We start from the raw sequence: 16,823 nt of genomic DNA, 5'->3' as shown, positions 1-16,823 counted from the left end.
AGCTTTTCAGACTGTCCCCACGATCTTCCTATGGATACTGGTAGCTGATTCCAGATGCAGGAAAGCTGAATGATGGACCAGAGGTAGAACTTTTAAAAAAGTATTTACTAGCATAAAATAACAAGTAAAAGGTAATACCATAAAAAACACAACGCGTTTTGACAGTTCGTCTTTTTCAAGTGTATAAAGTCTTCTCCTTTCGGCGTTCTTTTAAATCCCTATTTCCGGAAATTGAATCTTCCGCTGAGTTCCACTTCCGGTATGACGTCATGACGCACGTTCCGTCATTACATCATTCATCATGCGTCCATGAGATGATCGGGAGTGAAGGAGAAAGTCCCATTTTGTAAACGGGCAAAGAGAAAAAACGTTCATCTGATTGAAAAGCAACTTATTGCATTGTGAACGTTCTTCTAGTTGAAAAACAACTCATTACATTATAAACACATAAGTGTATATGCTTCATGTAATATAATAGAACAATAAAAGAAACAGTAACCATATAATACAAAACAAGTTTGGACATAATATATAAAACAACTTAATATCATTTGTAACATGATGATATATAGTGTCTAGACAACATCTAGCTGCATATATGAACACCTATAATAAAAAATAAAAGGCAAATATCTCAAACCTTATAGACAAAAAGGAGAAAAAGGGAGACAAAATTAGAAATATATCATGAATATAAAAAATATACAATTATATTAGGGCTGCCATCTCGAAGTCAACGTTGAGACCACTGGGAGATAGGGTGTCCAAATTAAAGATCCACCTCATCTCACAGCGGCTCAAACTAGACTCCACATGGCCACCCCTCCGATGTGGTTTAATGTGCTGAAAACCATAAAAACTGAGCCCCGCGGGGTCTCCTCCATGATTAAGAAAATGTAGGGAAACATTGTTTCAAAAAAACCTCTTTTAATGTTATAGATGTGTTCTCGTATTCTAACTTTTAACGTTCTTGATGTCTTTCCGACATGTTGAAGTCCACAAGGACATCTAAGGACATATATAATATTCTTTGAATGACATGTGATAAGCGAGTCAATTTTATAATTATATGTTCCTACCCGTCATTTAAAGCAGTCTAGTTTTTTGGGTCTATTTTTATAAGTTCTGCATCCCATGCAGTCACCACAATAGTAGAAACCTTTATTATTATCCTTATAGTCACATAGAAAATTATGATTTTTACGTGTTTTTTATGGTATTACCTTTTATTTGTTATTTTATGCTAGTAAATACTTTTTTAAAAGTTCTACCTCTGGTCCATCATTCAGCTTTCCTGCATCTGGAATCAGCTACCAGTATCCATAGGAAGATCGTGGGGACAGTCTGAAAAGCTCTGAAAAGCTGATTTTCCACAGGCAATCAAGCTAGAGCCTGCTATTTTAGGCTCTATATATTGTGAGTGACCCATTATCGTTTCTTACATCTTTTATATTATCCACAGTTTTACACTATGTATGGACTTTTATATTGAACGGCTACTACTAAGTATATATTCTGCATTTCTTACTTCTTCTATGTTGCACCCCCCACCTTGTTATATTATTAAATCACTTGTTTCTGTTTAGGCAGTCCCTGTCACACCTACCCTGGCACAGCCTGGAAGAAAAGTTTAATTTTCAATCAGATGTTAACATACTTTAGAAGTTTATATCTCCTGCTCTGTAAACTGAACTTTAATTATACACAAGAGGCTCCTGTTGGCACTAGAAGAATATTAACAGAGTAGGAGCTACTGTAGTATTATAGGCGATTTTTACTTTGCATAATATGCATCGATTTTGAAGGTGTCTATTAGGTTTCTAGATAATAGAATACAAATAAAAAAAATTAAAGAATCCCAATAAAGTAAAATACCCAACTGCTTAAAAAATAAGTTTATTGCACAACTAGAAGTTGAAAAGAAAAAAAATGTAACATAAAATTCACAATAAAGTATACATAAGTGTACATTAATAAACAGTGTATACAATATTCAAAAGGTATGGTTTAATAATACCACATAAATACAAATTTGAAAGGCATTTCATATTTCTATGATTAAAAATTACTGTTGTGAACTGGCAGTAAAAAGTATTGGACGTTTTATATAATGAAAATACATTTTCTGGAATTCACAGGCTGCTAATATTTTACATAAAAGATTATACTTTGCCTTTGGTGGCAGTTATTGTTTTTCGAGCAAAAACATGCCACTTATTGAGAAAGTAGTACAATACTTACTTGGCACTAGAGGTCATGTTTAAAAACACAAGTGGTTATAATTAAAAACCTGATTGCCACTGAAAGAACCATTAATCTATGTGCATTTGAGTTCATAAAACCAAAAGTGCTAAGAATACGGATATTATACTGCTCCAAAAACTGCCATTGGTGCAAGCCAAGACATATTACATATACTGGTTTCAAAATTCAGTGTAACAAATCTGTCACAGTTATCTGAAAAGTGGTGCAAAGTCGTAAAAAATTGAGTAATCACAAATCTAAATGTACCTCCTGTTTCTACTGGTTTGCATGGTGATTACCGGTAGGTTTTAAGACCATGACACTTTGATAAATTACCCAATGACTCAAGTGTTTAGTAATCACGTTTGTGAAGTACCATGCTTCTATGGGATTATGTAACAAGCCATTGAGGATAGCCTAGCTCAGGGATAGGCAACCTTCGGCACTCCAGATGTTGTGGACAACAACATCCCCCCTAATGCTGGCAAAGCATCATTGGAGGTGTAGTCCAAAACAGCTGGATTGCCAAAGGTTGTCTATGCCTGGCCTAGCTGAATACTAATGCCAGGTAAGACATGACTGAGTTCTGCTACAGCATGATCTTAAATATAAAGAGATATGATGTATATTACTGATAAAGATTGTGCAGTCAGTTTTATTAGAATGTCATTTTACAAGCACACAAGTAGCTAGTGGGTTTGTGTGAATCTGCTGATAAGCAACACTAAAAGTATATTCCATGGTGTGAGGTACAGCGCAATCTAAAAGCTTTTTTTCTGTCCACAGATAAATGTACACAAAGCGCACACATTGTATTTTAGTCAATGAAGTCCTTTATCAAATTTTTAGGGGGGCGGGAAGATAAATCTGATCATGACCTGACTGCCTGGCAGAGGCTTGATTTAAATAGTATAGGTGACAGAGCTATGTCAGCAAGTTAAATCCTAGAAAGATGCCAAGATCTAAACATAGATTGCTTTGATCTCTCGAATTAAATACTGGTACGTTGGAAATGATATCCTTTAACTCCACCTGCTTCATTAATCAAATCCAGACAACAATATTAGACAATATTGGTGTAAAAAGAGAAACTCACAAACTAGGTTTTTAAAAAGAATAAAACAAACAATCCATTAGATATCTAACCAAATGGCTTAAAGATAGTCCAGCATAACATTTGCTGCACCCAATACCTGAAACCTAGAGTAGCCTAGTACCAACCAAAAAATGATAAATATTAAAAAGAAAATACAGGTGCAGTATCAGAGTTGGCTATTCTGTTTATCCTTTGCATAGCTGCTGGTATGGGACTGATTGTACATTGTTGGGGTATTAAAGGCTGCGCCACAATCAGTAATAAAAAGTCCAGTTAAAAGGCAAAAGTCCAAATATATTATCCTTACAAATGGTCTTTAGTGATGAGGTCTTCTACTATTGCAGTGGATCCACTTTATATGAAAGATAAAAAGAGAGAAGGACAACCAATGGTGCAGTATGTAAAATTCAAGTATAGACGTAAAGGAGTAATAATATAAAACTCACATTTGCCAGAGCTAATAACCAGCTCTGGGGTGAAGCGCATACAGCGGTTTAATCCCCGCTTGTGGGATATAAATGGATTCCTCTCCGTCACTGTTGTCCAATTCTCGGATAAAAAGAGACAACCAATAGTGCTCACTGTATGGTAATATTGATAAAAGAATAAAAGAATGTACTTACAAGACAAGAGCAGACCAACTGCTCTGTGATGACAGCATGGGTGGATTTATCCCCACCTAAGGATTTCTTTAGGTACAGGAAACTTCCAAAGATGTATTTCAGAGGTTTTACATAAAACCAATAAAAGGTGAATAAGATAATACTAAAAAGCCAGGGTAAAATAGATTGTGTCTATAAAAAAGGTAATTGGCACAATAAAATGACCAAAAATACTTTAATATATAAAAGAACACAATATTAGATATCCATAACGCGTTACGTCAAAAAGACTTTTTCAAATTGACTAAACTTTTGCCTTTTGACTGGACTTTTTATTACTGATTGTGGCGCAGCCTTTTTTATAGTTTTTTTTGTCTTATTTTAACCCCTTAAGGACCAAACTTCTGGAATAAAAGGGAATCATGACATGTCACACATGTCATGTGTCCTTAAGGGGTTAAAGGGTTTGAGGGATTCCTTTTAAGGTTGCTGCCTATAAGTTAAGTAAGCGCTGTCTCATTCTTCCATTTTTTTCATTGTTGGGGTATTGTAGTTTTCCCTGTCTTTACGCGTATCCGTCCTGCCCTCTTACTTAAACTAAAACATTAAGCACTTTGTAATGTGAAACAACTGGCGCATCAGAAACGGCATTCACTAGGTTCATTAAAAACAAACTCTAGTGTGTATTCAAAAACATTGACTCCGAGAACTTGGTAAGATATACCGAATGGGTTGTTTATCTAGCTAAGGCCTGTACAAGTTCCTTATTTTGATGAAAAGGTAAAATTTCTGTACAGCTTGTCCCAATGACTAAAAATATGTATAAAGGTGTAGTCCTGGTTGAATTGGTAGTATGACACATTTGTTAAGCATTTAAAAGCTACATTTTCTTTGCTGTCCCTTTAATTGGATAACATTTCAATCAAAGTCCTGCAATTAGCCAGCCTATATGAAACCAAACAAGCCCTACTGTTTTTTTCAATACACCTGTAGCTCTTTGAAGGAGGGATCAATTTAACAAATGCTCAAAGGGAAACTATAGTGCTAGGAAAATTAAGTTGGTTTCCTGGCACTATAGTGCTCCCTCCCCGTAGTGAAGAAGGGGTTAAAAAACAAAATCCACCACCGCTCATCAGTCAAAGAGGGGATCAATGCAAATTAGCTGTGCTGTGCATTAGGACTTGGGTGATGCTGGATGTCCTCATGCATAGCGTGAGGATGTCATGCATCAGTTAGGCGACCAAAAAGTCACCTAACCACCTGGAAGTCCCACAAGTGGCTGTCTGGTAGACATCAACTAGAGGTGGAGTTAACCCTCTAAGTCAAGTATTGCAGTTCATCAATAACTACAAAAATGACCAAGTGCAGAGTTAAGTGACCTTGGACACTGCTCTCAGACTACTTCAATTAGCTGAAGTGCTGTGTGTTCCTGTAGTGTCCCTTTAAGGTAATTTATGTGCCTGTGTTACTGGTAAGAAATCAATCCCATCTCCTAAATTTGTTTGAAAAATTTAGACATGATGAGGGCAACACTGCCCTACTGAATAATAGAGAGCAAAGCAGCAGGTTTTATTTTCTTCTTGTAATTTAAATTATGTGAACACACGTATTATTATTGATTTGGGTACAGAAATCCATCACCGATTTGCCAAAAAATGGTAAACATGATATAATCAATAATACAGCTATAATTAGTGCCAATGGTGCTAAATTAATTCCATTAAGTAACTAACTACTGAACCATGTGAATACTGAACACCATCATACATGCCTGTTTTTTTTAAACGTGTAAGAGGTGAACAATGGTTTATCTATGCCAGGGATAGGCAACCTTCGGCACTCCAGATGTTGTGGACTACATCACCCATAATGCTGGCAAAGCATCATGAGAGGTGTAGTCCAAAACATCTAGAGTGCCGAAGGTTGCCTGTGCCTGATCTATGCCAATGAATCCAGATGTTTATATGCTACAGTCCAAGGTGTGAGTGGTTGTAACAAAATTAGGCAAAAACAGAATTGGAAAAATGTTTCAGTTCTTTTTGCTTTAAATCTTGCTGATGTGTTGGCACTACCAGTTTAGGAAGAATCAAATTTCTTTCGCTGAAGATCTATAAATATTAATACTCATTCCCAGAGCAGCACATATATGGCAGCTCCATGTACAATAATAAATCACAAAACCGAACTAAATTTTGTACAGGATAGACCAACATAGATTAAACTAATTATAGTTTCTGCACATAACGTATTATAAAATGGGCAATATTTAAAAGTCACATAGCCTAGTAAATAATGAACAACGCAGAATCAAAGTACTGCAACATAATATACCCCAGTCTTTACAGTCCTTTTACACAAGAGACAACCACGTACAATCAAAGATTTCTGTATACATCTATCACATTCCTGTATAGCGTTATACCTCCCCAATAATAAATTGGGCTTTATGTACATTTGGATGTAATTGCCTCATTAGTAAAGATTTTTCATTTTGTTTTGTGCATTGCTTATTGGGATGCCTAATGTTAAATGAGGATTTCCCTTTTATAATATGGCATTGGTGTGCTGCACTTATGTAATTTGTGTGTGTATTCGCTTGCGTCTAGTGGGACACAGACAGTCATATAATAGGAGAGAGTTTCTGATTATTGGTTAATGGACACAAGAATTGTCTCTAAATAAACCATGGTTTCTAACAATGCTGTTTAAAAAAAATAAAAAAAAAATATATATATATATATATATATATATATATATATATCATGCCTTATTGCCTCTATAACCAAATAGAATTTTTATAGAATTCTGCAGGTAATGGCAGATATTTTCTATTGACATAAGCCATATTTTAACTTTAACCCCTTAAGGACACATGACGTGTGTGACATGTCATAATTCCCTTTTATTCCAGAAGTTTGGTCCTTAAGGGGTTAAATAATATGCAGACACTCAAAATAATTACTTGATTTAAATAAAATAGTAAAAATAAAGTCCTGTTTTTAGGTACGGTTTCTTACATTGCATCCTCTGGATTCACAAACATATCAGGACTTTATATCTGTAGCTGGGCACAAGCTTCTCAATGAAAATGACTGAGTCACTATTTGTGCTAAGGCAGAGTGAGAAATCATTACATTCTTGTCTATTGCATGTGTTCTAAGAACAAGTGTGACTAACACTACCGTAAGCAAAGTGATGTAGCATGTCATTTATAGCATTTCAAACCATGCAACAACTAGCTTCTTGTCATATATGCCATCACCTATATATTACAGTGTGGTAATATATACTTACTGGTATGCAGGAATCATCCAATTACCGCTAAAAACTTGACACTTTCATATTATCCCTCGTCAAATTGTGTATGGTTGTGTAGGGACAAAAACTAAAAGGGTTATTCACTAACGTTCAAAGTATTTAAAGTGGTATTAAACGTTAAGGTCAAAATAGCCATTCTGGAAACATTCTCTAAGTTAGCTATGCTTTCCATTCAGCTACTCTGACCTTAAATCTGAATTCTCTTTGGATTCTCACTCTTGGTAATAGCCCTGTAAATTATGTTTTCCAACACTTCTCCCCCGTATTTTCTTCAATGGTCTGCAACTATAATTAGGTCCCATATCAGAATTCTAAAAAGGAAACTGAAATCTTAAGGTACAGGTGCTTCTCTCCATCTGCCTATGCTTCAGCGTTAGTGCTTTTTCTAGAATGAGCTAATGCCCAATGGACCACAAGAAGCACCTGCAGTCAGCTTTCAGTTTATTGCATTATTCAAGTTGTAAGAGAGAAAATAATCATGAATGCAAATATAGGATACACTGAACTCTTGCACTGCCAGGTTAGAACATGTTCTCAAATTCTCTCTGAAATCTACAGCATGAATTCGGTCATAAAAACACCTGGTTAAATATTTTAATAATACCGCAAAAATGTTTAACATGGTTTCTGGCCAGGAACGAGGACAACAAGTTGTGGCACAGTTATTCACACAATATAAATATAAGAAACTAGTATCACAGTACACACACATTGTCCACAATTACTCCGGTTTCCAGGTAAATAATCATGTGATGGTCAATCTTCAGGCATTAAGTGACCACTCTCTAGGTCTTAAATAAAGACAAATGTTTTCAGAATTGTTAGAGGTAGAGATAAAACACTGACACTTAAAGTGGCATTAATACTATGCAGTACCTGCTGAAATATCTGATTAGAAGTGCAAAACAGAGTTCAAAACCACTTACATAAAGCAACGAAATGGCACAAAAATGTGCAAAAAAAAAAAAAATGGTGTAAATTTAAGTTTGTCATTGTTTTCAAGGACAATACAGGAAGCAGATTGTACACAATTGCTTGTAACTATTGTATGTCACCCTCCTCCCCCCCCCCCCCCCCCCAATAACTGGCAGTAAAAAACAAGTTTATATATAAGGCAGTGGGTTAAATTGTCCAGAATAAAACACATTTAGAAGAAACATGCAAAAAAAAAAAAAATACTGTTTTTTAAATTTTTCTTTTTAAATGAACCCTGACACTTTACAATAAAAAAAAAAACATATATATATATATATAAAAAGGACATGATTTTAATTGCCTCTCTGTTGGATAAAACAGTGAGTATACTGTCACTCAATTTGTATTCTCTTTGGTTGTGATGGTGACCAGTTGTTTTGCAGCCTTGGCTATGTCGTAGGCACACTGAATAACTTGCTGTGTCACCAGCTGGATGTCTGTAGTGGGACTGGATTCAATGGGCAATGTCTTTTTGCATTCTGTTTGGAGTCTATAAGCACTAGACGTAAGCAGCCGGAGCGACGTTCTCACCATGTCAGACTTGGGTTTCTGGGAAGATAATAAGCAAAGTAACTAATCTGTACTCAGCAGAAAAGTTCCAAACTAAATAGAGCACCACAAACAAACGCACATTTAGCCATGTTTCTTCCTTAATATTTTAATCTAGTCACACAAAGAGCAGATTGATTCTTGCTTTCTAATAGACTCTGCAGTAACCTGCAATATGCTCTGTAACAATGCTAGTCAGTCTATGTGGCAATCATGCAGGCTGACACAATGTTGGTTATCGTAAAGTTGGAGCAAAGAGTAATGTACATCCAAATTAGGAGAGTAGCCCCTTCTGGGCCTATTGGCTGCATAGTAAGGCTCTTAATCCTGAAAGCCTGGGCACCAGCCACCAAGACTGAGGTGGTTGCTGATAGAGTGAGTGAACTACCACCACACAAAGCCCCTCAAAACAACACAGTAATGTCCAATGAATACAATCAGACAACAATTTAGTACAAGTGTGTAATGTTATTCACAATATAGTACTCTAGAAATGCTAGTCTAAAATGGCTTGGAAGTTTTAGTTGGTATAACCATCTTTTACTGAAAAAAGTACTAGAATACTGGGCCATTCAAATGTTAGGCATAAAAAATTAAATAGCCCCGATTTCAGGACATTTCTCAATGTACAAAGTCCATTTTAAGTACTACAAGAAGCAGTGTTATCCAAATGGATGCATGTAGACTGGTTGTGTGCCCCACATTGGCAGACATTCATTCTCATCATTTGTGAATTCAACAGGCGTAATAAAGGACCACTATAAGCATCTTAATAAAGTGGCCTCTGTACTGTGATTCTGCAGTCTCATTCCCCACAATGTAAATTGTAGCCAATTTGGAGAAGAGGAAAGTTTACATTGTGGGGCTAACTACACCTCCAATGGCTCTGACATCCACTAGATGGTGCTTCCACACCCACAACCAAGTCAGACTCCGTTCTTGACAATTGATGTGCTCACAATGCCGGCAGCATTTTATTGGCTGAAGAGGACTCTTTCTGCGCATATGCTTTTTGTCCACACTGCTTCTCTAAGAGAAGCATTTGATTGTACATAAAGTCAGCAAGAAGTCATCAATCTTGATGACAAGAAAAGAGGCTGATCTGGCTGCAGCAATGACTGGAAAAAAGTAAAAGGTTATTAGCGTTACGCTTTTAGAAAGAAGTCACTAAAACGGTAGGGACCTTCTCATCCCGAAATAAAAAATAAATATAATGTATAGTTTCCCTTGGCGAACCAGCGCACTAACACTAGAAGCACAGATCAACAAAATTAAAATTTCAACTTCCAAATTATTTGTAGAATCATGTTGCAAGTTTAAAAAACGAACAAAACAACAGCTCAACTGATCACTCTTACCTTTGGAAACAGGGCTGCCATTTCAGTCACTGCAACATGTATTCTTTCTGAGCATGGTATGTAGCTGCAAGAAGAAACAAGACAATGAGGTCTAGTGCTCATACCCACATACATTACAATGTCAGGCTTTTATGCCATTAGTAATATAATACCTAGATAACACGCACACACACTAGATACTAGTAGTTTAAATATCCACCATTGATAAATATGAAGCCCAGATTTCGTATATAAAACGAATCGAACAGAAGGTGTCTTTTATTCTTTCAGCCCTGCCATGGGCAAGTGGCATGGCGGCCTTTGGAAAGGGGGTGTGTTGCCACACAGGGAGCGTCTCCCAGGCAGGCGCAAGGCCGCCTGCTACTTACTGGTGGCATACAGATAGGTGGGAGGTGCGTCTGTATCCAGCCACTCCTTGCCATGCACAGGCCTGAAAGCCGCCAAGATACAGTATGACATACGTATGGCAGCACCACTGCTGAGAAAAGCATGTTCTGGGTGTGCCTCACATTCCTCTTTTTTCCAGCCTAGAGCATGATGTCATATCCCAGTAGCCGACACACTGTGCAAAGTGTGCATGGCAGAGAGCGACATGACATCCAGGCAGTTTCAGATTAATTTGAAATAATTAATGGGACTATGATGTGTGTGAGTGTCAGAGAATGTGTAGTTTGTACACATCTAATCTCAGGAAGCATTGGAGGAGGTGACGGCCCTGTCACTTCCAGGTAACACTGTGTTGCAAGGGAGGGTTGCCGAGGAGTGGAGTGGGAGATCATCTTACTCCCAACGGCCTGAGCCAGCCATCTGGACCCCAGGGAAGCAACCCTCCTGCACCAAAAAAGGTAGGAAACAGGAGGGTGGCTTAAAATATGTACATCTTGCCTGTTTGTGTGTGTGTGTCTGCATTTGTGTCCGTATCTCTGTATCTGTGTGTATGTATGTCAATGTATCTGTGTATGTATATCTGTGTGTTAATGTGTGCCCCTGTGTATCTGTGTTAGTGTATTTGTATTAGTGCCAGAATTTGTGTCATTGTGTGGATCTGTGTATACGTATCTGCATGCGTCATTGCGTATGACTGTACATGCATGTTTGTCTGTTCGAGTGACAGTATATATGTGCATACATCTCCGCATTCAAACATCAACACTGCACACAAACACTACACAGAGGTAAACCACTGCTTTCAAATGGCAACAGTACATAAAAGCACTCAACACAACACTACAAACAGATAAATACTCCATACAAAAAAATGCTTACATTCAAACATACTGCTCAATATTAAATTCAACCCTGCAAGGATTGGCAAATAAGAGATCCCCAGCTGGCAAATCATTGCAGGAGTGGAGTTGTGCAATAGACATGAGGTCTACCTTGTGAGGGGGTGGCCCAAAAAGAATTCTTGCACCATGGCACCGCTCTACTGAGTGGAATAGTGTTTCAGTGTATGTGTGTTTGTATCAGAAAGTGTTTCACAATCACAACCATATATAGACAAAACACACATTATATACAACCAACACACAAACAACACAAAGCCAGCACGCCAGGCTTTGTGTCAGGACAAGTAGATTCGCTAAACTTCCACACCCCTGTACCCGTATGCAACATGATGTTCTGAAACATGAAAGAGCAGTAAAAGCTGCAGTGCATAACATTTGTTTTTAAATTTTGCAATCTAGACGATTCTCATAATTTAAGATAAAATAGCTATTTTCAATTTTTATTTTAGGTGGCAAGGTTATTTTAAACACAGGCTGTTGTGATAATCCTGCTTAGAATGTCCCTTTTCTGTGATACAAACTAGTAGATCATTGTTTGTTGCTTAGTAACTGAGGGGTGTTGACTGTAGAAAATAGAAAAGGGGGGCTAGCACTCACGGTCTTGTAGCGTAAAAAAGAAATCTTTAATTAGATAGATAACTTTTATTGTTCCAAGTTAAAACTCAACGTTTCAGTCTGCAAATTCAGACCTTCATCAGGATGATTTGTCCTGAGGAAGGTCTGAATTTGCAGACTGAAACGTTGAGTTTTAAAAGTTATTTTTTTATTGACGAAAAAGACCGTGGAGTGCTATCTACTTTATCCTTCTATTTTTAGCCGACTAGCACCAGGCAGTCATTGAAAGACACAGTGAGTGCAGCATAATATATATATATATATATATATATATATATATATATATATATATATATATATATATATTAATATATATATTAAAGGCACTAATCATTTTATACCCTCAGTTTAGTAAGTAACCAAGACAGTTTTATTCAATCACTACATTTAATTAAAAACACCTTAATATTTAGATGAGGTATAAATTAAATTACCAAAGCAAGTCACTGCGCAAATTCGATGTAGAAAATTACATGAATAAATCGTTAACATTTTAAACAGAATCACTGAACCAAGTAAACAAGTGCTAAGATAAACATATCAAGTTAGGTTACGGAAATAGCTAAAGACAGACTGTGCAGAATACACATTGCTTTGGATTAGAATCAATCACTGCACACGTCAAAAACAAGTATTAGATACATTACGTAGGCACAAAACGCATCCCATTAATGGCAACACATCAAAACATGAGAAGTATCGCCTTTTATAAAATGTTGTACTTCTGACTGATGACTAATTGGAGGTCATAATTTAAGGTAGCACTTTAAATACCTCAAATACAGGTATCACCATCAGTTTCCCACTAAAATCACAGGGCTGCTAGCAAAGTCCCATTTAGACTCATCCACAGGGAATTTGCAGAAGCCAAGATGGATGACAGCTTTGGTCAATACAAGGTAGATGGCAATCATGGTCAACTATTTTCAGAAATCTCAAAGCTTTTTTTTCCCTCTTGGGGTACCCCAGTTAACCTCAGACATCATAGACTATTCTAGTTCTTTGTGAATATACCCTTAGCTGAAATTCTAAATACATGTATCAAGTTATACATTCCACTGCAAAGCTGTAGCCCCATTATTGAGAAGGCTACAATATACATATATTCAGAAAATTTTATGAAAAAGTGATACTTCCCCTTGCAAAAAAATGAAAAATCACAAAAAAAGGATGCACAACCTTAAGTTTAAAACTTCGATGTGTACAGCTATTGACCCATATCTGCAGGCAGGGTGTACAGCCATGTCTGCCAGCCTGCCTGTCTCTTCCACACTTTTCCATCCTGGATATAATGATAGAGAAAAGGCCATCATGACCCAGTCTTATATAGTTATTGCTGGTCATTGTACTAGGAAATATAGGGCCAAAATAATTTTCATTGTGTTTCATTAGTTATAGTCATAGTGCTTTAGAAAAGGACACATGGATTAATTGAGAAATACTTCAAACGTCTTATTATGAACATCATGAGATTCAAATTCTACAGATAATATATTATCAAGTCACCCAAAGAGTCTGAAAGGGGAACCTACTCCAGGCCACTGCCTTTCACAAGGAGAACCCAACTGTTCTGGATTTTGGCAATTTCCCCACATGAGCACAGTTGGAGGTATTCATGTTTGCACATGTAAGGAGATCTTGAAACCCTGCACACTGTTGGGTGTGTTTAAGCACAGGGTGGGGGAGCCCTGCCTAATTATACTGTTCTGAGAAAATGACTTCATGCAACTCCATTGTCTAATAGAAATAATAGGCTGTATAAAGGCAACAGGGAACGTAAGCACCAATTAAAATCGAGTTCTTTGCACATGCATAGTCTTTAATCATGACCAGAGGTAGAAGAAGGAATAATGCAGTTACGTATGGAAATAAGGTTCTTTTTTTACCCTTAAGTCAGCTGTTGCCAGTAGGATTAACATCAATGCCGAACTGGCAGGAGTTAAAACGGTTGTTCTACTGCTGTTATATAATGGACGTGTTTCCCAGTTTAAATCGAAGGCACTAAAAATTAGCAGCATTTTCTAAGTTACTTCCACCACTGGGCATGGCTGCTAGTATTAAAGAGAGAGATAGAGACAGGCAAACACATAAAAAGAAAGAGGTCACTGTGCCTGGGAAACAGGGACAGAGGCCGGAATACCAGGAGGTAGAGTCAGACTGCTGGAGGGTCAGTGGCTGTAGAGGGGCTCTCTCTGCCCAGGGAACCAGTGTACTAAAACAGCCAAGGCTATGCCTCAGCTTGCTCACACTTTCACGCTCAAATGGTCTGAAGCAGGATAAGTGATGGATAGGACAGAGAGAAACAGGAAAAAAATGATTCAATATTTCAAATTCTTTAAAAACTTCAGGAGTGATGTGTGATAAGTCAGCTTTTCCTTATCTAGAAACGTAAAATCAACTGGAAGTCATAATAGATCATATTGTTTGAAAATTGACACCATGATAGGTGTGTGATGTCATATACCTGCTTTAAAAAAAACTAAAAAAACTAAAAAACACACCTCTACAGAACTGACAAAAATGACCTTCCACATTTTGAAGTTCCAAATATTGGACAGAGTAGTCACTAGGCTATTTAAAAAAAATATATTTTATATTTATTTTGAGTACACACACACACACATTTCAATTTGAACTGATGAGTTGTACATGAAATATACTGTCATATATTGCAATACTAAAAAAAAGGTTACAGTTAATGTATGAACGATATTTTTATTTTTGGATAGAGTTGTTGATATTTTATAAACTATGTAAATTGCAAACACCTCAACTAAATAAATAAGATGGGTAGAAAATGCTACATTCTACTAATTGCTATTACTACAATTTCTGGTTGTTTACCTGTCATGCTTATTTTCTTGAGCGGCCCTTAGGAGCTCCTGGATGTTTTTAGTTATTTGCTCAGTTTTTCGGATGACATCCTCTGTACTGGGTAAGACAGCACTTGCATCTGCATCACGGTCTGAAGTTTCAGGAATGGCTCCTTCTCCTTGCCACGCCATGCTTCTCTGCCTCATTTTCCTGCTTGAGCTGCACATACATAAATCTGGGTGAACTGACATCACAATGCCATTTGCAAGACTTTCAGGGCATCAACTGCAACAGGTTTAATTCAATATTATCCAGTAAGTTACAAGTTAAATGATGATGTGGCTCAACTTGATTTTCACGCAACCGTACCTTATTTCGTCAAGCTCAGACTCATGAACGGTGTTGTCATAGTCACTTCCTGGCATGCTGTTCTGCTTTTCTACTTTTGATCCCTAGAGTGAGTAAAGAACCATTTTACATTTGCGTCTACCTGCTGCGGGCAAAATAATGGAAGAGTTTAAGAAAGAATAAATGTGTTACTCATAGGTATATTTCCACATAACAAAGAGTTTTGTTATAACCGAATTGAAAAATCGATAACCATGGAGAAATAACTAGAAACAGGTCTACAGTATCATTATCCAAACGATTCCTGATGGAACAGGTTTAGGACACAGTTTTAGGGTTGTGTTCCTTGAGATTGTCAGTAGGAGTATTTTGGATGAATAACCTGATGACATGACATAAGGAGAAAAGAGCAGAATAACTGGCCTCAGAGCTAAAGATTACTGAAATAACAAATGCAGTTCGATATTGTTGAATCAGTCATAAAAGCTACATCTTTCCATTTTCTCTAATCCTAAACAATGCACATTCATGCATACATCCACTCACAGAATATCAAACAGCAAGTGGAACAGACCATAACAATCCTTTGTTGGGCATGGCTAGTAGACATAACAGGATACCCTCTTGGGATAATCCAAATAATCACAAAACTACCTGAATATTTGCAGGAGTGACTCCATTTTACATTCTCTAAAGGATAGACAATGTATGTGACTGAGCTTAAAGCAGAATCGCTGACTAAATTGTTATGTTGTGATATTTTCATGGTGTGAATGTTAAGAATGTTCTGTTTCCAAGAACCCCCCCCCTCCCACCCTTGGGAAAAACAAGCACCTCAAAGGAAAGTGGTTATGCTTATCATGACCCTATTTGTGAGATATCACTCCTGTTTCTTCTACACCATGTTGCTCTTTCCCAACATTTTTTTTTTTTTAGAACTTGCCCAACAGGTTGGCTTTGTATAGTATAATCATCTACCACTCCTCCCTCTGTGTGGCAGTCAAAGTTATAAATGCCAGTGCAGACATTGATAGGTTGATATAGTGTTCTGCCAAGTATCTACACACCTCCAAAAGATACAATTATAAAAATCAAAATGCAGTAACAGGTGTGTCTGCAGAGCAACACAGAAAATAAATATCACTCTCTGTCAATAAGAGCTTGAGGAAGGGGTGGCACCAGCATTGCTTATCACATTTCAGAACACACCCACATTCAAGTCAGTGTATTGGACTACAATGATGTAACTGCAATTTGTTCTAGATGGAATATTAAAGGGACACTATGGTCACCAGAACAACGACAGCTTATTGAATTTGTTCTGGTGTGTAGAATCATTACCTTCAGGCTTTTTGCTGTAAACAGTCTTTTCAGAGAAAATGCAGTGTTTACATTACAGACTAGTGATAATTTCACTGGCCACTCCTTAGATGGCTGTTAGAGATCCTTCCTGGGTCATTGCTGCCTAAAATGCATCCAAACATTCCGCATGCAGACACTGAACTTTCCTCAGCAATTCATTGACTCAATTCATCTCTATGAGGAGATGCTGAGTGTGGGCTGTGTTTGAATCATGCTGGCTCTGCCCCTGATCTGCCTCGTTGTCAGTCTCAGC

The 16,823-nt window shown here is 37.1% G+C and overlaps 1 protein-coding gene across 7 annotated transcripts in view; it reads right to left on the bottom strand.

The window, feature by feature from the left end:
- Positions 1–8,474: 8,474 nt before the first annotated feature.
- Positions 8,475–16,823, bottom strand: part of GIT2 (GIT ArfGAP 2) — a 101,329-nt gene continuing 92,980 nt past the window's right edge. For 3 of the 7 annotated variants that reach the window (XM_063454652.1, XM_063454659.1, XM_063454653.1), the window contains 5 exons: positions 15,230–15,312; positions 14,891–15,079; positions 14,187–14,312; positions 10,143–10,206; positions 8,475–8,784 (listed from right to left, as the gene is read on the bottom strand). In XM_063454652.1, coding sequence (XP_063310722.1) covers positions 8,572–8,784; positions 10,143–10,206; positions 14,187–14,312; positions 14,891–15,079; positions 15,230–15,312 — 675 coding nt within the window. In that variant the 3' untranslated portion in view covers positions 8,475–8,571. Of the gene's footprint in view, positions 8,785–10,142; positions 10,207–13,225; positions 13,329–14,186; positions 14,313–14,890; positions 15,080–15,229; positions 15,313–16,823 lie in introns of all 7 variants that reach the window. The other 4 variants (XM_063454655.1, XM_063454657.1, XM_063454656.1 and 1 more) reach the window with 3 other exon arrangements.

The sequence above is a fragment of the Pelobates fuscus genome, chromosome 5, assembly GCF_036172605.1.
Source record: "Pelobates fuscus isolate aPelFus1 chromosome 5, aPelFus1.pri, whole genome shotgun sequence".
Taxonomy (NCBI): Eukaryota; Metazoa; Chordata; class Amphibia; order Anura; family Pelobatidae; genus Pelobates; species Pelobates fuscus.
The sequence above is the reverse complement of the archived record's forward strand: the minus strand, read 5'-3'. Positions and strand labels throughout refer to the sequence as shown.